This window comes from Pelecanus crispus, chromosome 5 (genome assembly GCF_030463565.1).
Source record: "Pelecanus crispus isolate bPelCri1 chromosome 5, bPelCri1.pri, whole genome shotgun sequence".
Classification (NCBI taxonomy): Eukaryota; Metazoa; Chordata; class Aves; order Pelecaniformes; family Pelecanidae; genus Pelecanus; species Pelecanus crispus.
The window spans coordinates 61,448,670-61,472,914 of record NC_134647.1 but is presented as its reverse complement, the minus strand read 5'-3'; the positions used below and the strand labels follow the sequence as shown (position 1 = coordinate 61,472,914).

General features: G+C 36.6%; 1 protein-coding gene across 1 annotated transcript in view; it reads left to right on the top strand.

The window, feature by feature from the left end:
* The window catches only part of LRRC7 (leucine rich repeat containing 7), a 178,039-nt gene that overhangs the window by 74,925 nt on the left and 78,869 nt on the right, over positions 1 to 24,245 (top strand). The window contains 5 exon segments of the mRNA XM_075710417.1: positions 2,057 to 2,259; positions 8,044 to 8,161; positions 9,086 to 9,164; positions 9,896 to 9,985; positions 13,001 to 13,057. Of these exon segments, the coding sequence (XP_075566532.1) occupies positions 2,057 to 2,259; positions 8,044 to 8,161; positions 9,086 to 9,164; positions 9,896 to 9,985; positions 13,001 to 13,057 (547 nt within the window).

The following is a 24,245-nucleotide window of genomic DNA, read 5'->3' as shown; positions in this document are numbered from 1 at the left end:
AATTAGGGGCAACGTTAAAATAAACATTTCTTTATCACAGGAAATTTTGAGTGCCAGTCAAGAACCCAGGTCCAGCCACAGTGTTGAGTATGAACTCTGACAGGGGGTCTAGAGTTCCTGGTGTAAGGAATTTAAATGAAGAACATTTAAAATCAAAGTTCACAGAGTAAATTTGAGTGGTGTGTGGCATCCTTAAATTTTAGCTGTGTGGCTGTTTGTGTTCTGCAGTGGACTATACTGTTGAACTGAAGTAAAACTTCTAGATTTTGTCATTTATTAGCTTGTAAATTAATTGCTTCTTTTTTCATACCTGTAAGTGTTCTATTTTTACATTTTCAGAAGTTTCTGTACACTGTATTATGCAGATGTTTTCATTGCATCAGCTGACTATGATTAAGATACAACTTTTATGTTATACCCACAAACTTGGCATCTGGTCAAGCTGAATTACTATACCCTTCTCTCTGTTGTAAGCTTTACCCTTAAGCCAGAATCAGCCAACAGAAAGCCTGTCACTGGCACTGCCAAATGAATAACCAGCTGCACGCTGGTTTCACTGTTTTTCGTTTCAACATCTCAGTCTTCTTGAGAACATGAAAAAACAGTATTTGTTCTGACAGTATTCATGTACTATCTCATTGGGATTGCTAGAGGAAGATCAGGTGCTAATAAAATTTAAACAAGGAAATAAAACATTTGAGTATTATATTTATCTCCAAAATATCAGTGTGTTACATGATAAAAAAGTCACGGAGATCCATGAATGGAGTATTATCTGGCCAATTAAATTATTTTTTTTTATTTTACGTTTCACATAAATAATGGCTTAAGCAATATGAATTATCTCCACTGATATTTTTCATGAATATACAGTTGCTTTTTCACTGGCATCCTGTGAAGGAGGATCCTGATGAGCTTTATTTTGCTTTACTTGGACTAATTTTGCACATTTTTTTCATAAACGTAACTCGAAACCTTGTAAGTGGTTTAGAAAATGGGAGTTGAAGGTTTAGCCTTTCTTGGCTTTGTGGTAATATGTTTCAGAACAGCCTGGTTTATCTGTAATCATGTTAAAATAACTTCTAAAAATGTCAATATGTAGTCCAGATTTAGAGACTGCTTGACATGTATAAAATCTGCTTCTTGAGCGTTCTCTCAGCTCAAGCCTAGTGAGTTAAAGTATTTTTATTCCACTGAAAAATAGTAAGATACAATTGTGTAAACTGTTACTCATATGAGTTAGAGGCGCTCATACAAACTGTGTATACAAGGAAGATCTGCAGAACTTGGCATCTAGGTTAGAAGAAGTTAGGGAACAGACTGTGGTGAAATTTCCCAGACGTTTCTTTTACTGCAGAAAAATTAATGGTATTTCTGCCAAGTCCCTTATCTGAGTTTTCAGCAGACCAAGGTAATGTAAGAGAAGCAGGAATGACAGGTAAACAAATGGTCTGGTTTTGGGTTACTTTTTTTCTAGTTTTATAACCAATTAAGTTTCCATATCCTTTTCTTTGTTCATATGGCTGAAGAGACAGGGAATATACTCCAGCAGTAACTGTGGAAAGCTAAGGAACTCTGTTGATTTCAGAGAAATCAGGTATAATACAATGGGGCATTTCTCAGGGCGAATCAGAACCAAATGACTCTGATGCACTTCAGTGACTCACCGTCCAAACTGAGCAAGGAACTAAAACATGGAGTACAAATATTGTCATTTTGTACTTTTGTCTGATGAATATATTCATACATGTAGGATTTACACAGCTAATTTTCATCATTAAAGCAAGCCACAGTTGTGGATGGTCTTGGCATGTTTTCTTCTGTCCCACTGTAGGGGAACAGATGATGTGTTGAGATTGCTTTTTGTGATTACGCTGGTAAATCTCACTTTTTCATGTTTTGTGGAAAGGTAGAATAAGAAATGCAGAATCCAGACTACAGATATCCCTCAGGAAAAACTGTATTTAATGGACTGCAATCTTGATAATAATTCTAAAGAAATAGTCCCCCAAATGTTGATAGTTTCAGAAAACTGTTTTTTCCCCTTTTTCTTCAGTATGCTGTTTGGAGATGACAACCAAAAGGAAAATTATCGGCCGCTTGGTGCCCTGCCGGTGTTTTCGTGGTGAAGAAGAAATCGTCTCAGTGTTAGATTACTCTCACTGTGGCCTACAGCAGGTGCCAAAGGAGGTTTTTAACTTTGAACGGACATTAGAGGAGCTTTACCTAGATGCCAATCAAATTGAAGAGCTACCTAAGGTAATCAGTGTTCTGCCTGTAATACAGATGTCAAAGTTGTGTTCTTAAATGTGTATTCAACATGTGCTTCAACTCTGAAACAAGGCTTGCTCTTGACCAAGGAGATCTGCTTGCTGTAGGAAGAGTCATGGCTATTAACTCTAGAGATTCAATTACATTTTTACAAATTTTTTTCTGCCCTCTCTGAAGAGCCCAAACAGCTGAGACACCGTTCTTGCAGATGGTACTGCGTGGGGAGGAGTAGGGCCACCTACTTCTCCTTGCTTCATAGCACAGGAACAGGGGGCAGCTAATGAAGTCTTAAGTTGGGAAATTAACAGTTGTTCAAAAGAAGTACTTCTTGCAAAACAAGTAATTAATATGGCATTTGATACCTTGACCAGGAGTACACTAATATATGGGGTAGATGATCTCACATTTGGATCCTCTGTAGCACTGCTTTTGCTCTTTGTCAGGGTAAGCCGTTAATCCTTGTGGGAGAAATGCCAGTACTATCTGACAAATATTTTTATAACTGCAAATGAGGTCCTGCAATAAGATTACCTAAGTTATCCTTCCTGTGTAAAACTTATTTTATCTTTAAATCTGTTCTTCTGTTGATTAATGTTTACTATAAAGAATTAAAAGTTACTGTAACTTAAGTGTTCTAGAAACAAAAGAGGGCAAGGTAGTGGAAAAACCAATTAATAGTAGGTGCTAGCTACATAATGAAGCATGAAGTAATGTAATCCATTCCTTAATTGAATTTTTCTCAACAATAATGAAAGATGCTTACAAGTCTTTAATTAAACATTGTTCCACCGTAATCCATTCTTCATCATCTCTCAACATATTTCTTACTTACACTGCATAGAGACTTTATATAAATTCTATTTACAAATGTAGAAAACGTACTTCTTCCATTACATGGAGTTCCTTTATTCAGATATGATGGTTCATTGCTTAAGATTGCTCACTCCATCAAGAAATTCTTTACAGATGGTAAGACAGTGTAGCTACAATCTTTTAAATGTCACAGGAAAATGATAGGGAGAACTCCCTTATCTCTCCTGCTACTAGAAAGGACAGCAGAGAACGAGATATTTTTTCTGTCCCCATAAATATGAAAAGGATTGTGGTGAAGGCCATTTTATTGCTAATGAATACCTTCAGGACTATTTCTCTTTTAATAATAATCTGTGGTTAACCTTGTATATTTTAATTACGCTACAAAAGAATCATACTGAAGAATATATAACGTGTCTAGTTTAGCTAGGCTGTTTTGGAATATTTGTTTTGGGTCTCTTGGAAGTATGCATTACCATGGTATTCAAACTAAACTGCAGTGTATAATGGAAGATAAATATATCAGAGCATAGAACAAGAGCAATATGCAATAATTCTGTATGGAAAAACTGAGGGCCAAAGGTAAGGAGTCCAAAATTATGAAATTGGGATGAAGGTGATAGTTGTTAGTGTCAGTCACAATTGAAATGTGCATGCTAATGAAACCTTTGCATTGTATTGTGGTATCATCTATTTTGTATTTGTTATTTGTGAAACAAAACAGCAGATAAATACATACCTTGGAGAGATTTAAATGTATAGGACTCTATTTTTGCACCTCTTTTTTCTCATTTTTCTTTGTTATAAATAATATTTTGAAGCAAATGCTATGTACTGAAGAAATCCTATTAATTGGTCTTAAGTTTGGGTAAATGCATTGTTTAACATAGTCTTGGCCTTGTATAAGAGAAGATTAATGGGACTGTTAATTTGCTTTCTTTATACCATTCATAATTTTTTGTCTTAAGCCTTTACTAATCATTACCATAAATTAAACAGCTCAATTTCTTTATCAAATTTTCTGCTTGAAATATTTTTTGCTACATGTGTCTGAACTTTTTTTCACTATTGAATTAATATTCTAGGAGAGAAAATGCCACTTTTTTTTCTTAAAATGGCACCATATTACTTACCATTAACTTTTGTATTACACATTACGATCTACCATAGGCAGAACTTCCCTCTCTCTGTAAATGTGAATTCAAATAACTTCTTCCAGAGAAAATCTGTTTTGTCAATTTTCTGTTATTTACCAAATGTTATGTGCCTCTGAAGTTACAATATTCTTTTGAAATTTTTTCTCATCAGAATGCTTTAGCATGTTCAAAAATTTAATGAAAAAAGCATAGGTAAAAACTCAGTTCAAGGTCCTTATCTACCTAGATACATTACTTACAAGAAACCAAGAAATTATTTTGCATTAAACTGATGTATTAAACTCATTCTGCCTGTTGTTTTTTATTTTTACCTTACATTTTATGCATCATAATTACACTTTTTTTTCTGCTGTCTTCATTAGAAATGGATTTCTAGTTCCTAATTTCTAATATTTTTCTTTTCTTTTAAGGATTTATAGGATTGTTGTATAATTCTTGTTCTCTATTTTCCCCTAACTCTGGCCAAGTCTTTCATTTTATTTGCCTTTGACTTCATTATCATGAGCTGCTGCAGCACGTATGTCCCTATTTGTATGAGTCAAATGAATCAATGACTAATAAAAAATAATACTGATTTTAATGACGGTGGAGTCACTGACAATCAGTATCCAGAAAAACATGAATGAGATGAAAATTCTCCCCAGCAGCTTTCCCTTATAAATATATAATAAAATCTGGACTAATTTGTAATGGAAAAAATTAGTTTGCTTGTTCATGACTTAGGAAAAATTCATCTGTGTCTAACAACAAATTCTAGAAATAGCCAGCACTGTGCTTCACCATCTCACATGTTGGTAAAATAGATACCAGTAATGCTAAATATGCTACTGAAGTTAGAGGCTACATCTTAACGCTTAATTGTCTCACTGAGAACAAACAATACAACCAATATATAAATGGTGTTGAGGTAGTCATTAATGTATAGCTCACATAGATGGGTAGGTATTATAAATTAAATATATTTTTCTTTTGTATTGCATTTGCTATATAAGTTACAGTTTCCATTAAAGGCCTTGAATACTTTTTCTAAATCTGCCAATAAGAAATCATGTTTCAGTTCCCCCAATATGTTAGCCAGTCTATTTCACAGATGCCTATGGAAATAAAGAGCAGAAATTTCATATTGTTCTCTGATGGCCCTGAAAGCCAACAACCTCTATTGCTGTGTAGTGAAGAACTTGAGATATGCAGAATAATAGCCCATTGTTTTAACTCAAATCACAGCTCTATTAGGACCGTTTGGTTCCCAGTCTGAAAGGAATAAAAGTAGTATATGGACATACAGTATGATGATTACATCAAGATCATGATGGCAAGGCCCATAAAGCACTAGAAATTGAGAAAGACACCTTCTGAATATCCAGTGGGTAAAAAAAAATGGGCAATTTTGGGCCTACATATCTGTATTCACACTCTTGTATTATTTCTGATACAACAGTACATCATAAAATTAGTCCAGAGGGAATATTTTTTATTACACTTCTTCATTAACCTCAAAAGGTTCAAAAGCCTCGTATCTGTGCAGATGTTGTCAAAACTTTGAGTTCCAAGCCTTCCTTAGCTTCTAAAAGAAGAATTCTCCAGGGGAACAGCTGGGAACATGCACTGGGAATATAATTTTCCAGGTATAATAGCATGGTATAGTTTGTATATCTACCAAAATTCTGCAGGTTCCCTATGCTGAACATTACTGATGTCTACAGCTGTTCCCACACAGTAATGTGGTTAGAAACTTTAAGAGCAAACCCTAGAGCCTATTAATTTCATTACTTTCCAGTCTTGTCCAAAATGATGTGCTTCCCTAAAAAAGAGAAAAAGTAGGTGCTCTCAGGTGTGTTGCAGAGGAATTCCTCATTCTCTGGAGAGATATTTCCCTTTATTAACATTTTCTGCAAGCAGAAATGCGTAAGCCAGTTTAGCTTCCAGGGTGAACTGCAGGCCCCAGCATGGAAATGGTTTTCTTCGTTACCCCTGCGGGGCTGCTGGGCTGTAGCAGCGCGTTGTGCTTCTCTGCCTACTGTTGGCGTTAGCTGGAGAGCAGCGGGGAGGAGGCTGTCGTGCAGTCTTGAGAATTAACAAGTACATTTCGTGTAAGCGGAAATCTGAAAAAAGTGTCAATACAAAAGCATTTTGAAAAGTGTCGTTCACTTTGAAAAGGCCCTTTCATATTTGGTGCCAATTGGTAGTGATTGTGGTGTGGTGCTTCTCATTCTGAGGATTTTTTATTCATGCGATTCCCTCTCAGTTTTCTGAGAATAGATTATCTTGAGGAAAAAGCAGGATGTTTCTAAAGGTTTATGAGTTATGGCAGAAGCATGCAGTTTCAAAATGATCTAAAATTGACTTCAAATGAAGTAGCAGGTTGGCGTTTGCACACCATTTGTGTGTTAATTTTCTCCTCTCTGGATACTTGGCTGAGTTTTTCATCTAGGCAATCAAATTATTATGCATTCTCAAATAGCCAGTACATAAGTATGTAGACTTTATTCTGATACAGAAGTCTGAAAGAAAGACTAAATCTGTTGTAAACATAGCGCTAATATTTGAAGAACACTTTTGAGATGCCTGCAAAGAGAAGTTGTTCTTCTCTGGAACCCGCTGAATTTTCTTGTGCCATTTGGTGAATTCATACTTGCAGAAAGTCCTGCGGGGTTTGGTAACTTTTAACTCTTGAAAAGAGCAATGTTTTTAGAGCCTGCAGCCACAAAGTGGGTAACGTGAAGCAGGTCTTTCCCACAGTCCGGTCCGATGGGTAGCGCAGGAGCGGTTGGTACTGGGGGTTGGAGGCCAGCTGCAGTGACGCTGTGCTGGGTGCACGAACCAGGGTTTGTACCATCAAGGCGGGTAGCCACGCGTGACCCTTCCCTGTCACCCGTAACAGTCCATTTTCCACAGTACTGTTCCTGGGCAGTGTGGAGCATGGCAGTAAATAAGCCAAGGAATTATATAGCATTCTCCTCTTATACCTGCTAGCGCGCTGGGCTTGAAGAAGCCATAAGCTACTCTATCTAAAAAATGGACCTGCTTGTTCTTCATTTACGGCACCTCTAAGCTTGCAGTGCAATGTACCTAAATGTGAAGTCGCTTTTCATGACTGCTTTCTCTTAGTATGGTTGTTTTATTAATTTTTACATGTGTAAGGTGTTGTATGAGATAGTGATATTTCTTGAGGAAAGCAGCTATGTTAAATAGGTGCTTTCAACATGATTTGTTGATTACTTCAAGTTGAAAGCAGGATTGTTTTGCAGTGGAAATTCTGACATTTTATAAAATTTTAATTTGAATTAAAAATTAGAATCAAGTACTGAATTTTGGGGGAGACTTAAGGAACATATAATTTTGATAATGACAAAGCATTTTGTTTCTTAACGATAGCAAATTTCTTCTGCATGCAGTCAAAATATTTTAAAATCTATCATGAAATTAAATTATAAAATAAAATATTTTAATTTACCACAAGCCACGAAAAATTTCAATTGATATGACACACGTGAAATATCATGTACCTACAAAATGTTGATTGCAATGAGTATGCAGTTTTTGACAGAAAGCTCTTTTTGAACATTCCTGCTACTAATCAACTGTTCTCATTATCCTTGTCAACTGTGTATAAGCTGTGTTTAGGATACTGAGCAGCCTGTAAGAATGTCTTCCCAAATAATGGCTTTTCAGAATATTTTTTGATTATTGAATTTTTATGTAACAAATGTAGTTTTGTGGTATTTGTTGCTTCGGTGTATAAATAATGATCCCAAACTGATCTTTTTCCTGAAACACTGTAAAGTGTCTTTTTATGTTACAGCAACTGTTCAACTGTCAAGCTTTACGCAAACTGAGTATACCAGACAATGACCTTTCAAGTCTGCCAACCACTATTGCTAGCTTAGTTAATCTCAAAGAACTTGATATCAGTAAAAATGGTAAGAGATCAAAAGTATAAGTATTTTAAAGAATTGTAATGAATATGAATAGTAATGAAGTTTTAATTCCTAATGATTAACAAACTTGTGTTCTAGAAAACTTGCTCTTTTTCTAGATTATATACTGTTTTCCTGTCTGGCACTTTTGAGAAGTCTGGGTAGATAGCTACCTCATCTACTTTTCTGTTAAAAAAAAAAAAAAAAAAAAAAAAAAAAGAGGTTGCTTTAGCATAGTATCCTGTGATGACTTGTGACTGATAAACATTAGAAATAGGAGTGGGAGACCGTTTTTCAGTGCACTTACGAACCATTCCACTTTCCAAAGTGGCTTAGTACTTACTGGGCTCTTGTGTAATGTATTTAAGCATATAAGGCTGCAGGTAAACAACTACCAGGATTTATATAGCCAGTGACTAATTTGCTGATATGAATTTCCAAATTATGCATTTACATATTTATGTGCCTAAAAACCTTTGCATGTCTGAACTTAAGTGTCTTTGTTTTGAAAATGAGGCTTAGGCTGTGTTGAAAATTTTGAAAAATTGATTATCAGTATAGGCCTAAAGACTCTCAGGATTGTATGTACATTCTCCCAAGAAGAGAAGGAGGCAAAGAAGAAAAAGATATGCAGTCTGGAAAGAAATGAAAGGCACAAATATAAGTACAAATGATGTCACTATTTAACTCTAGAAGATTATATAAATCAAGCATTAGCATAATAGTTTTAGTACAAGGCATATTATTTGTTCTGGTGTATTTATTTAGTGCTTAAGTATTATCTTTTAGACTATAATACTAAAATATATGTATTCTTCCTGTTATAGCTTAAGTCTGATCTGAAAATGTTGAATGAACTCATTTATGAACAAAACAAGTTGAATGTTTTTTTATGTGTGTATAATAATTATTTCAATATTTTTTTAGGAATTCAAGATTTTCCAGAAAATATTAAATGTTGTAAGTGTTTAACAATTATTGAAGCGAGTGTCAATCCACTCTCTAAGTGAGTATCAGTAGCTTGTCTTTGTTTACTGCAAGTGCAGGAAATTTACACAAAGTGAACTAAAATTTGTATCAAGTTCGTTTGCAGGATTAATCTAAATTTCTTTTTAATTGTTTGAAATCCAGGGTTGATGTATCTGTGAAAAGATCTGTGTACTATGTAACAAATGTGGTGTCTTTCCACATCATAAAGGAAGTTTTGGCAAAGCAGTCCAGATGATGCGGCCTTTTAAACACAGGGGGCTGGTGCTTTATTTATTTGGGAAGTAAGCCATGCTTCGTCCTCACATACCGTAATCTCTTGGGACTTTGGCAACCCTTATTCCTTCCAAAAACCTGCAATCTGTGTTGTAATCCCATGATTTATAAAATGGAGTGAAGGAGATGAAAGGATGAAATTTTACTTTCAGTTTAAAGAAATAAAGAGAGATAGCAAGAAAGAATGAATGAAAGAAAGAAAGAAAAAAACCACCTTTGGCTTAAAACCCTCAGCTAGGAAGGGAGAAAAGGCTGATGTAACTTGAATGTGCCAGGCATTTTAATTTCATATTATAGCAACATGGAAAAGATGAGAACAGGCAAAAATGATGTCTGTAACAAGTAAGTTCTTCTTGAGTATTTGGGTAGAAAAAGAAGGTAAGAGAGAAAGTAATCTTTCTCTTTCTAAATATACAGTTATTATTTCCATAGCAACTTTGGTGTGAGCATTAAGCTTTTAACTGTTTTTTTTAGGCTGCCAGATGGCTTCACACAACTTCTAAATTTGACCCAGCTCTATCTAAATGATGCCTTTTTGGAGTTTCTTCCAGCTAACTTTGGAAGGTAAGAATTAGTCATCAAAGCACATTCCTCTTCTATATGAACCCAGTTTAGGCTTTAAGGGACAATTTTAAAGCTGTATTCTTTTTAAAAACAAAACAAAGCAAAACAGAAGAACCAAAGAGATTTTGGCTTTTCAGCCCTATTTTGATGAATGATTGTTGTTAGAGAGAATGTTATGTCAGCAAGAATTTTATGATGAAGTGATGCAATTTGGTGGCTTAGGGAAAAGGTGAGAAGAAATAGAAATTGAAGAGGAGGCCTGCCCTTGATCAAATGTGTTATTAAATTGTGGCCAGGGCAGAAAATAACAATATGGTCTATGCCTATTGAAAAATGAACAGAAAGAAAAAGTGTTGTGAGTCAGAAAAGAAGAAAGAAATGACTGAGTGTGGTGGAGTAACCAAAGGAAAAATGTGAAAACAAGAACAAGAGAGAAGATTCAAAAAACAGCAGAGCAGAAAGGATGTAGCATGAGAGTAAAATTAAATGCAGCAGAAACTGAGCCAAAAAGTGTTAGATGAGGACAAAGCAGAGGGGGGTGGGAATCAAAGTTAACACAATTTGCCACCGCCATTTAGGAGGGCAGTAGAAGCCAGTGGATCCTTACATTGCACAGGTCTGGCAGAAATGTCAAGTTTATTCCACCACTGGTGCGGGAATGGTCAGCCTTTCTGCCCTCAGATTGTCCAGTTGGGCAAACAGCTCAGAAGACAAAGGATTAACAGAGAAAACATATGGTGGTGTTACAGGATTCACCCAGTATTAGTTTTTTTCCTGGTCCATCCAGCTATCCAAATGTGTATTTTACTGTTCTACTGGGAACATCAGCTCAGCATTCCCAAATGAATGCGGAGGTGACATAATTTGTGTTGGAAATGACATTGGTATGCTCAGGCACTGAGAAATAGAAAGTGCTGTTTTATCAGTATTCACTTGATGGGCCTGTCACTGATGCAGTGCTGAGTCTGGGCTTTATGCTGGAATACCTTTTAGAAAATGCCTAGTTGAAGAAAGAGGAAGAAAAATTGTCATTGTTTGTATTTGAAGAGTGTTTGAAATATCAGAGTAAATCCTAAGACAGCTTGCTTCTGCCGTTTGGAATCAGACATTATGTTCAAATGTCAAGGAAAAATAAATACATTAAATACCCTGCAATTTATCAGATGTGTAGTGTTTATATTCATTATGGTCTTCTAAAGCCTTGCTGGTACTTTGTCTAATAATCTTTGTTGCTTAAGGACATGTCTAGTATTCTAAATCTTTTAGCAGAAAGCACTAACTTTTTTTTTTCCCCCTTTTACAAATGCATATTTTATCTAAATGAAATTATACTAGTTTGAGTTGTTGTTGTTATTCCTTTATTATTATTATTCTGCTCCTATTTTATCTATATGGTGTCTTGCATTTACAAATCCTTGTCATGTTTCTGAAGCTTCCCACATTAGCACACAGGCATTGCTCTTTAACTGTATCTCCCTCATTGCTCTTCTCCAAATTTTAGTGATTTCTTTATATCTTCTGGTACAGTAATATTCAGTTAGTCTGTTATAATCTCATTTAGCCATGTGAATAAAGTCAGGAACAGAGTCTACCTGAGCATCATGTAAATGTCTCTGTACATTTCTCATTTAAAGTTGTTCTTTTTAGTCCTGGTTAAGCACAGCTGTAGGACTTGAAATGTTTTCTGCTTTGTTTGGTAGGAAAAAGATAAAAATCGTAGTTTTCTAGAATAGCATAATATTGGGAAGCCTGAGGTTCCATGAAACAGGAAACTGGTGGTGTGCTGGACAGAGAACTATTTAAAGCTTTGCTGTATTTTAAAAAAATTTTTCTCACATGTTTACACTTATGGCACTAAAGGACCTGGACTGTCGAGACAGAGTAATATGAAAGGTAGTATTAATGAAATTGTTGAAACTCACTATAAAGTTCCTCAATAAACTTTCTTCACATTTAGAAACTATATCATCCTAAAAGCTTTAATAGTATGACTCTGGGCTGACATCTCTGTTTAGAAATGATACAATTACAAATTAGTTATGCAGACCTGCTCAGTTCTTGAGCAATCCTGGGCATGGTCAGCTCATGCATTGAATGTACCTCTAAAAATAGTTGATTTGATACTCCAGATTTTCTGTGAGTGGAGTTGTACAATTTGAGATGAAGAGGAAAGGACCTCATTGTTCATCCTTTTGGTTTAAGATCCTCTTCCTTTTCCTCCCCACATTGATTATAATTTGGGATTAAAAAAACAGCAAAAGGATGACAGGAATCAAAATCCTTTCATCAGGTTATCTTCCTAGACAATATGGGTAATTAGACAATACTGCCCCAAATTCTGGAACTCTAATACATTAGTGTCTTCATCTCCTAGCTGATGTGTCCTCCTTCCTTGCCGTTATTCTACTTCTTGAAATTTATTGCTGTGGCTTAAATAATATTGCTCATTAGAGTTTGCACAGTGATATGGAATTATGAAGTACTGTTGTGTATAGGTTCTAATTTATGCCAACACTTAAGCACATGTCCTACTTCTGTTTAAAATACAGTAAATTCAATGGAGATCTGTTCTGTAGTATTGGTCTGCCTGTGTGGAGTTGTAGAATTCAGTGCTCAAAAATGCAAAAGAAAGTTGTGAACTAAACAGCAGTTGCTTTTTATCCTTTAATAGGTCTGGAAATGTTTGAGGGAAATTAACTTTTACTATATTTGCCTTGTTTGAATAATTAATAAAAATAGTTTAGAGTTACTGTGGAAAATTGATATATGTCAAAAGTTTTGCAGAAGAGTTCAGGTAAGGACAGATATGTCCTTATCTGAAGCTGTCTGTCCTTACATGAAGCTATTCGGTTCTGAACACATTTTGTATCATACTCAGCCCCAGAATAACTGGACATCTTACTATTGTACATTAAGTGGACTCTTTTTTTGTTGAAATAAATAGTTTCAAATAGTCCTTCTGAATTCCTGAACTAATTAATTGAATCAACTAATTATTTTCTATCATATTTCTAGACTTGTCAAATTGCGAATTTTGGAGTTAAGAGAAAATCACTTGAAAACTCTACCAAAGTAAGTGATTGAATATTTACATAAGTCTCTTTCACCTGAAATTTCCAAAAGTGCAAAATATTTTTATTGTTAGCAATGCAATGGTGTCACTTCTCTTGAGTTATTTTTTCCATGGTTTAAAGAAATTCTACTGAAGGTTTTTAGCAAAAAGCGAACGTATAATGGAAGATGGAGACTGGTACATTAGCTGACTGTAACTCAATATCCAAAATCTATAACATGACATTTTAAAACATGAGATGTAAACAAAATTGGAGAACAACATATGAGATAACCCTGGTCAGTGATTACGTGACAGTATTTTCCTGATCAAGATGTAATCTGTTATAATGAAAACATACTCAATGTAACCTCAGTAGAACAATCTCCCCATATGATCTGTACAGAAGTTAAATGGTTTACAATACTTTTCAGAAACATGTATCATCAGAATATTGAAAAAATGTCAATTTGGTAGTGTTTCTTGGTACTATTTACCAAAAAAAAAGAAAGTTGCTATAATTTGTTGCTATAATTTGACCAACATTTAAATGATATTTTGAAAAGGAAACAATAAAGAATGAAAAGCAAATCTGTACACTTCCCATGCTAAATATAGGAAGCTGTCCTTCACAAAGCAAGAAATACGTTTTTGTATGCAGACCAGCATTATATAATTGTTTTCTGTAACAGGGATCTTAACCAATGAAAAAATATCCATGGATTTGTGGATTGTTGTAAACAGGGGTTGTATGTCCCCATTATAAGTGAGGCTTATAGTGGCAATAGACTGTGTTTATGAAATGTTGCTAATACTGAATTGCATATTATTTAGCTCATTTAAAAAGGGCACCCTTTTTAGCAAGCATGCATTTATCAAAATCTCCTATGCAGGCATTTTGCCTATAATGGGATATAGTGACATTTTCACTACTTCCTGTGGGCTTTTATCCACAGCACTTTCCTTTTTTAAAGGAAAGCTATTTTTTGTGTTAAAGGCAATATTCTTTGTATCAGTTGAAATCACTTTTTTGTGTAAACTTTCTATTTCCTCTGTTCTGAGTTACATTTACTATTCTGGAAAATAAAAGAAAATCTTCAATCTGTTACCAAAGTGTTTATCTGCATTTAAAAACGAGACCTGTTCAGGACCGCAGATTTGCAGCCTTTGATGTTTTTATCATCTGAAAGGCTATATACATGCTGTAGCATATACATTTTACCTAACTACCTCTTAACCATCAGTCTCTTTTAGAAGGGAATTGCATAGTCTTTGCATGCAGAAGGTGCTTGTTGGAATAAATGGATGTGTGCGTGCTGGGATTGAAGAACCGGAATTCCACAACAGAGTAATTTTGATCAAACAGAATATTTTTATATTCCTGGTCTGATTCTAATCCCACTGAAGATGATAACAGACTTGTCACTGAATTCAGTGGGAGCAAGATTGGGATTGTGTGTCATTGTTACTAATAAAAAGATTTTTTTTTCCTTCTGTGATACATGGTGTTTAACAGGCAAATTTTGTCAAGTTTGGCAAGTGTTTGGAAGATTCATACCTAAACATAGTAGCCTCTGATTTCAGTAGCACTAAGTTTGTTAAGGTGGCTGAGCATGACTTTTCCCACTGTATGATTCTGAAAGTAAGGAAGTTCATTGATTCTTGTAACTAAGGGAAACATTATTTGTAGGCGTGTTTGTTCTCTGCTCTTTGCTATGGTAGGCGGCTTTGCTATATACTACTGAGATGAACTGGAAATAAAAGGTTTTGCTTATGCAAATGCTATCCTTAAAACGGCTCGATAAAAGGGAGAGCTGTGTTATGAAATAAAGTAAGAGGAAGAGGGAGAAAGTTGACAAGGTCATTTTTGCATCAACTGGGAGACCTATGCATTTCTGGGCTGCTTTTGTCCTCTAGAGCAGTTTTGTCTGCAAGCAAAAAAAGGTGCACAGTGTAATGGATGGACAGGAGTTAACACATATTACAGAGAGTGAATTTAGAGGATATACATCCTGCTTACTAGTTAGGGTGAATTTGACCTGGTTTATAAAAGACATTAACTACTCATCTGAAGCAGCATCTCTTTGCATACTGGAGTGGACCTGGGAAGATCAGGGCTGAGCGTGGGAGGTTGGAGGGGGAGAGTGGTGAGGCCATGGGCGAATGCAGACATGGTAGTGTGGCAGGTGGAGCTAGAGCAGGATCGGTATGTCATTTAGGCTTTACAGGGAAACAGGAAAATGTTAAATACCAGGCTGTTTTATTTTCTCAGCCAATAAGAGAAGTAAAATTGTGACAAGAAAACTGTATACAATAGGACCATCCATCTGCAGTTAGGAAAGCAAATGCAGTAATATAGATCAGAATGTATTTTACAGTCTAGTTGCAAAAAAGGTGATACAGGTCTTTCAGATATATACTTAAAGGCTTGCTTTCTTATCCTACAAATTATCAGATATATCATTAATAAGATAACCTGATTATGATGGTAGTTTGTCCAGTAGTTCTAATGTAAGAAAAGACATAAAAAGGAAGGCAAATAAATAATTTTAATATAATTTGGCTTTTAAATAGATGTGAAATGTACTGTAAGACTGTTTTAAGTATCTTCTGCTCAGTAGTATTACCATGTTAAGTGCAACTTAAAATCAAAAAGCAGGTCATATTCTTTCATCTGTTCTGTGCTGTAAAATATATGTATAAATAGTTTTTAAAGGAAACATTTGGCGTTTTGGCATAAACAGGAATTAAATGTGCTTTGTGTTTACAGTAGCTCTAATTTTGCTATATTTCATACTAGCTCAACAGTCAAGGTTGTTGTAAAATATATCCACAGTAACTGAATGCAAAATGTTCTAAAATTATTTACAAAAATATCAGATTAAGTAAATACTAACTATAGTTGGCTGAAAAGTAGCTCTCTAACCAGACCATAGGTCTCCAACGTGTCCCTCTTTAATACAACTTGCATTAAAAAATGAGAGCTTCCCTTTGCTGTATTTGTTGACATAATTTTACAGCATCTAAAACATGTCCAAACATGTCACTGTATTCCCAGACACTTTCCTGATAGAAAATTAGTGAAGCATTGTTCATAAAATGCTTTGAAGATTCTTCTGATTTCTTCTGACAAGCATACCAAACATTTAAAATAGCACTGTCTTCCTGTATTGTACTGGGCTGGAGACATATGTTGCTCTTCAAATGAAAATGTTGCAGGATGTTCCTATTTTCTGTCAGCAGTACTTTCTCGTTGGAAAATACTACTAGCCTTACAAATATTTTTAACATACTGAAAATATTTGTGTGTTTAGTCTCTAGATCTTCACAATACTGTTTTATAAAATCAGTAATTTTTCTGTCTTACATGGTTTGAATAAAGATTATTATTGATACCAGTTGGTTTCCAGGTTCTTTTGAGCATTTAGAAATATTTGGAAATCTCTGGCCAATATTACAAATAATTTCTAATATTTTATTAAAGCTTTAGTTTGTGCAACAAAAATAGAAAAATCTGTTTTTTTCTCTTGAATTTCTGTTAAATGTTTCAGAGCATTTGTGAGATTCTGATGAAGTTTCTTATGTTTGAACAATGTTGCCACCTAGATCACAGGGTTGTCTGTTGGTGTGAAGAACCAACTAAGATAATTTTTATTATTCTGTTTGGATAAAAGCGTACTTGATCTTTACTCGCTGTAACAACATGTAATATTACCGTGTAATAGCTCGGGATGGTGTTTTATAGACTGCGGCTCCCAATAGCTCCGTAGTGTTCTGTTCTGTAATACTGCCCTACTGGATATGTGTATGAAGCTACAGGCGAGGCTTTCCAATTGCCAGTGATGTTTTCAGTCATTTTGTACCCAAACTGAAACAATTAAATCAGTGGACGGATTCCCATTAGCTTCAATGGTTTTTGAATGAGGCAGTTTGTGCTTCAGTGTTTAATTATTCTGTGTTTGAGTAATTTCTCAGAGTGGAGAAATGTAATTCCCAGTTTTCTATCCTGCTGAATAAGGCTGTAGTTCAGCCTGGATGGGAAGATAGGAGAGGAGGCTGCCAAGGGAGGAACCACTTAGAGAACTGTGGTAGGAGACTGACAAGTCCCACAGGTCCCACCAAGGGCCCGTTTTGCGCTCAGTCCTGTTTGGGCAGCGATCAACACTTCCCTGGCAGGATCTAAGTAACTTGGTGACTGTAAACCTCTTTTCTTTAACATCCTTTTCTGTGTCATTTATAAACTACTCAGCATGTGCCCGAGCCTGGAGCCTGACTATTGGCAGCTCCTCCTCCTCCACCCACTCCTTTAAAACTGATATTTTTTCCAATCTTTGGTCATTTATTTATCCATATGAAGCCCCTCTCTGGTCACATGGCTGCTTAGGTTAAGAACTTTCAGTGAAGGACCTTTGCACATATCTCTTGGAAATGAGGGTAGACTTTATTGTCCAGCTCTCTTGTACTCTTGACTCTTTCAAAAGACTCTACAAATATTTTGAGTCAACCCTACTCCTCACAAAAACTGTGTTGAATTTCCCCAGTGTGTCATATTTGTCTGTGTAACCCCTTATTCTATTGCTTAAAAGAGTTTCTGTTAATCTGGCTCGTACAGTTGTCAAAAGTCACTGGTCTGTAGTTTCCTAGGCTTATCCTGGAATGATTTAAAAATTGTTGTGACATTAGTTGCATACTTCCCAGTCATCTAGTGCTGAAGCACTGTGTGAGAGGTTCTGTGTGTCATACATGCATGTTGTCCGAGCTCTTAACTGTAGGTAAGCATTGCAGCATGGGAGCCTGCCCACACTCTGAATACAAATGCAGAAAATTACTTTAGTTTTTCTGCTCTGACCTTCTTTTTTTCTGAGCATTCCTTTTATATCTTTTCCATAGACTCTGGCAAGCTCCCTGCTCCTGAGGGGCCTGAGGAAAGATTTAGTATTACTTTTTATGCCTTTTTTTCAAATATTTCTGAAGATGATTTCTGGCCTTCTATACTTAACCATTCTGTTCTATTTTCCTTATTTGGACATGTTTTCATCTTTTTAAAGGATGTCTTCTAAGTCTCCTATATTTTCTTCTTTGCCATGTTGGCTTTGGATTTTCTCAAATCCTTTTGACAGGTGATTTTGTATTGCTTTAAGTGTCTTGATCTCCTCCCAGCAGCAATTTAGCTTGCTTAGCTGATATGGAGGACTTCTCACTGTGATTATTTTTCTCTTACCTGTGCAGAGCCATCCTGAGAAAGGCTGAAGCTACTAAACTCAGAGGCCAGATGTTACTCCTGAAGGTCTCCTCATACAGGTCCCGACCTTTCCCCCCATGTGGGTCCATTACTCGGTGTTTGATGCAGAGAGGAACAGACTGGCAGACTGTCTGCGATAGCATATTGCAGTCCTGGGACTGTACGTCCACATTGCATCTTTAATGACAGTGAAGTCCATGCTGGTCAGTGGCCTCAATGTGTGCTAAGTGTGTGCGGGAGGCTGACTGCTAAGGAGCACAATGCAACTCCTACTGTGGCTTCACCGGGAAGGAAAGCGCGAGATTGCCAGTGACACACTTGAGTGTGCACTTGTATAGATGGCACGAGGCAAACTTGCACCAAAAAGAAATTGTCCTGAGCATGAAGTAGTTAGTGATAGGACAAGAGGAAACGGGCTCAAGCTGCGCCAGGGAAGGTTTAGATTGGATATTAGGAAAAATTTCTTCACAGAAAGGGTAGTCAAGCATTGGAACAGGCTGCCTAGAGAGGTGGTGGAGTCACCATCCCTAGAAGCGTTCAAAAAACAGGTAGACGTGGCACTTTGGGACATGGTTTAGTCTAGTCTACCCTTAACTGGTTTAGTGTGGACTTGGTAATGTTAGGTTAATGGTTGGACTGGATGATCTTAAAGGTCTTTTCCAACCTAAACGGTTTTATGACTCTATGATTCTATGATAAAATCAGGAAGGTAGATGCACCCAGTGAGCACCTCCGCCTTTCCTTCCTCTTCCCCAACAATACAAGGTCTGCTTGTTTGTCGGAGTCATTCAGTATTATCCATGTAGGTTGTTTAGTATTACCTGTGTAGGTGTTGTCAATGAATGTCAGTGAATGTGTCAGCATCTCTGGGTTCAGTGCTATAACAACCTGTGATTACAGTTGCACTTTTCAACTATTGTGTCTAGTGAAACAGAAAACACTCCACTTAAAACTTTGACGCAGAAAACACCCCACTTAAAACTTTTTCTCAAGTTTATAAGACAAAATACATTTAAGCTAGTTGCACATTTCAGCTATGTATCAGAGCGCATAGGTATTTACAGACATACGTATATCGATGCATACACACACATATGTATGTATACATACAAATGGTTAGTGAAGAGATGCAGTAAACCCAGTTTCTGGAGGTGCTGTGTCTGTACCAGCTTGCAATACAAGGGTTAGCATGCATAAGTCCCCGTGCAACGATCCTTTTCTGTCCCTCACCAATTTGGAGGCACCCACACTGATCAGGGCAGCGATAACTGTGTGGAAGTGCTTTTGCTGTTCCCCTGCCGCCGCATGGGGATGCCGTGGTGGGTGCACCTCTCCTCCCCCAAAATGATTCTGCCTAGCACATGGTTGCTGTCGGGAGCTAGCGTTTCTGCCTGCACTATTCTTGTTCCTCAAGCTGTCACAGGTCTAAAATTTAAGAACAGGGAGGAGGCTGTTATTGAGAGCATAACTACTTACCAAATATATTTTACTATTTTAAAATCATGATGGTGAACCAGGAATTAATGAGTTTTCTGATTAATGTTCTTAAGTGTATGAGTGTGTGTGCACACATGTGCGTATGCACCTGGCTTGGTGAATTAGGCATTCATGTTATTGTCTCAGTATTCCCACTTCAGTCCAGATGAGCAGCTTTCGTACCACTGTTACCATCTTCTCTGTTTCCCACTCTCTTAATTGTAGTTTCATCTTATATGGATTTGTCTCACCTCTGATACAAACAAATTGGAGTGCTGTTTTCCTGTACGGTTGCACAATGAGGCAATTTTTTACCTAGTGGTTAAATAATTATTAGGCTAGCAGTGTCTGTGTTGAAGTTTTTGAAGCCATTTACCAAACACCTTTTGTTTTGGAGCTGTGAATTCCAAGGCCTATACCTCATCATAAGGCTACCCTTTATGAATGGCTATAAATACTGGACTCTCCTGTAAGAACCACAGGATGGTCTGACAGTGACTTTCTAATTTGTATGATTAATCCAACCACTCTGATGCACGGGATATTTAATAATTTTCTTTGAAGACTTCTGTAAACGATGTAAAGTACCACTGTTTTCCTACTGTTTGGTAAGTGGATTTTACTGAATGTGTGAGAGTTCAGACACTAAGCACTTCTGTTTGCATTAACGTATATCGGTATAGAAAGTAAACCTTTTCCAACCATTAGTTGTTTCTTGAAAGTTATTTCAAACTAGTTGAATGGAAGTTCACGGTGGATACAAATACAGAAGTACTGTTTGTGCTGCCTACACTGTAGGGGACAACTTTTACATTATGATGAGTCAACCTTAAATCATGCAGTAGCAGCTGTGTTCTGCAGTCAGCCTTTGGGTTTGATTGCTTCAGTTCTGACTGCAGTTAGAGGTCTGGTGCCCTTTTTCTCGATGTTTAGTTGTAATAAATGTGCTGTTCAGCAGTAGATCTTCAAAATACAGTCTGATAGTCTCCCAAAATAAGTGAAAACCAAAAGTTTGTGTTCAAGTTGGATGTAAATACAGAATATTGAAAAGGATGTATTGTTATTGCCCTTCTACCAAAGGGCAGCTGGTTAAACCCTAGCATTGTTTTCCTAGGGGTTATTTTTTCCCTTGTAAGTGATAACTGATATTAGGCAGATGTCACATTAGTACAGACTATATTTTAATTTCCATTTTCCAGAGGTTTAAATTGGTTTGTGTATTAGTAATAAAGACCCATGCCATTGCATTGGTATTCAAAGGAACCAGAATATTCAGGCTGATGAAAGAACCATATGCTATATGCACATATGTGATACCTCGATGTAGTCAGTCATTTCATAGACTGGGACCCAACCTAGCAAAAACAAACCAAAAAAGGAGCAGTAGGTAGTAGGATAGCCTGAGTGTCAGTGCTAGAAGAGAAGATGGGGAATGTGCAAAGTATTAGGGGGACAAGAAAGTGAAGGGGCCATTAGGATCAAGGTTTAGCTTATATTGGGTGCTGAGGACTAACACCCCGAAGGCGATGTGAATGCTGGTGTCAGAGAGCCTGACTCAGCCTGCCCTAGGAAAAGTGCATTCTGACTTCCTGCTCAAAAATAGTTTGGTCTAGACTAGCTAGTCCACAATTTAACCCAACCCCAAATCTAAATTACCAATTTTCCTAATTTTTTTGGCCAAGCATTCTAGGAACTGTGGCACATACACAAAGCTCAGAGACGGTTCCCCTCACTAATGTTCATCACTTTGCTTGTCTGCATGCTGAGGATCTGTGGTTGTGTCAGGACAGCGCAGAGTTATTACAGTAATTGAAGTAAATCACCAATTCTTCAAACAAATCTAGTAGCTAAATTTACAACTTAGTTGGGAAAGCAATGTTCTAAGCACATTTCAAATGTAACAACAAAAGCTTTTAATTTGTCTAACAGTCATATTTAAGCCTGGTCTGGTTACTATTCCAATGGAAGCTCATTAATTTGTGGTGAATTTTATATTTTCTGAGATGAGGCTCTGTCATAAATATTCACTGCTCTTCATAGCAACAAGTGTCAGCAGACCCGCCACTCCTAAACTGAATGTTTTGGGACATTAACATCCTGTTGAATTCCTGAGAGCAATCAAGAATATTTCGTATCTCAAGAAAGAATCTAGAAACTATACCTGTGCTGTTGCTTGCACTAAGCAGCCAGGCAACCTGCCTATATTTTTTCAAAAATCTTTGAGTAAATCAAAGTATTTAGTATGATCTTTGCTCTTAGAGCTGTTTGGGCTGAGGAAAACACCTTTTCAGGGTTTTGTGGGATTTCTTTCAGGAGACATTCGTAAAATTGAAAATTGTAGAAACCGCATTTGTAAATGGTGAGTCACTGAGAAACTGTGGGTGCTGGTAATTGATGAGAAAATACTTGTATCTGTTGTACTGATCCTAATGACTCACTGTTTCCCAACTGAAACTGTGGCTTCTCATCTCTTCTTTGGTTTTCTTGACAGTAGGTACTACAGCTATGTTTTTTCTGCAATACTGTGCCATTAGGAAATAATGTACAATGGAGATGTTACCAAAGGGATGGCTCCCTAGCAGCTGAAGTTTGAGAAAACCAGGATTTCTCTTGGTCTTCAGCTATTGCTCAGAATTAATTTGCTTTGTGAAGAGTAAAAATTGTAGATCAAGATCTCAAGTACAGCCTCTGACATTGGAAGAACTGTGTAATTCTGAAGATAAAAGCAATTAAAAACTGGGTGAAATTTAATAGTATAGTGTGCAAGGTTGTATACCGAGGGACTAAGAGGAATTTATGTTATAAATTAGGAGCTCTTCAATCAGAAATCATATTGGAAAAAAAAGACACGAGTGTATTAGTAGGATGTAAAATGTCTAGGAGTCATCAATCTGACAGAGCCATGACAATGCCAAATATTCTTTGTCAAAGTATTTTCACTAGAACAAAGAAGCAGTTGTGAGGGAGACCTCATTTGGAAAAGCTCCAGGTGAAACGAGGATGAGGAAGAGTTAAAGAAGGTCCTAATCTGATGGGAAGAATGGTAAATGCAGAGCGTATTGTATTGAACGGCCCTAAAAATAATGTGTTACTTAATCTAAGAAAACAGAAGTTGAGAGGAGATACGTTAGTGTTTTGTCTCTACACACACAGTCAAGGTAGGCAACTTGGAACAGAACTATTTCTTCCGCCTGGACAGAGTTGTGTGCGGTTAGCAGAGTAACAAATAAGGATTAGCTGGCTGTGAGAGGTAGGAATGAGAAGTTTCCAAAGTACCAGCATCATCAGTACCTTCTCTCGCCTCCTTTTAAGACTGAAAAACGTCACTCTACATTTTGCTGAAAGGCAAAAGCAGCCCTTTTGGCTTGGGGGTGGGTCTCCTCAGTGCAGACTAGTGGAGGTGGGAGGTGGGGGAAGCGCCTGGGCTGGTCCCTGTCCCACAGCTGCCAAAGGAGCTGGCTGTGGGTGTCCTGACAGGCAGGACACGCTGGGATGTGCCTTCAGTCTGCCCTGGCTGGCCAGTCTGACCTCCTACTGTCACAACTTTTAGCTTCCACCATAAAATTGTGGAAAGATTAAACTTAAATGGCACATGTTGCAGTCCTGATGGTTTGAACTTGTTGGTGTATTGCAACATCAGATCTGCTCTCTGCGTGAGGCAAATTTTGGTGGTTATTAAGTAAACTGGCTGAAATAAACTAGAAATGGTAAGTTTTTATCACAAATTATATAAGATCTTTGTGTTGATTAGCACTTTGATATTCCTTTGAAGATGTTTGCATGCATTGTTCTGTTGTTCTTTGCTGTTTTAAATCAGTACATTTCTGAAAGATATTTATTTTCCAATTATCTCTGTCCCCTTGGTTTGCAATTGTTTTAGTACAATCTTCCTGCATTGCCAAAATATTACATACCTGTAATTTTACTCCCAGTTTGAGTCAGGGATAAAAGGACTTTATGGATATGATGATGATGATGATAGGGTGGTTTTTTCCCTCCTCCTGTTAAAATTAGCCATTTTATATTGATGTGGTTTTAGTCTTAAAATGTAAACCAATGTTTTTTATTCTTGATTGCACATTTTTTTGCCTTGATTGTAACAAAATACAACTATGTGAAAATACAGGCAAAATGTTTTAGCCACATAGTCTTATTTCTGAGAATTGGTGCTAATTATCTTTGGTGTCAAAATTCAGACTCTACTTGAAAAATCAGTGTTCAGACTTACCTATTGTAGGTAATATAATGTCAAATCGGTAATCTTCTGTTTTACTTTTTTCTGCAAATGTCACAAGTTGTAATGAATCTCTGGGTTTTAACTGCCACTATTTACTTTACAACAGTACTTCTGTGCATTCTGGTTCCACAAAAGAACAGTTCTCAAAACTTCTATTAAGAATAAACCTGCCTATTTTGTATAATATTTTACTCTCAATGCTTGAATATCTTCCTTGATAAAGGGCAGTGGATACATTTTCTTCCAATAATTC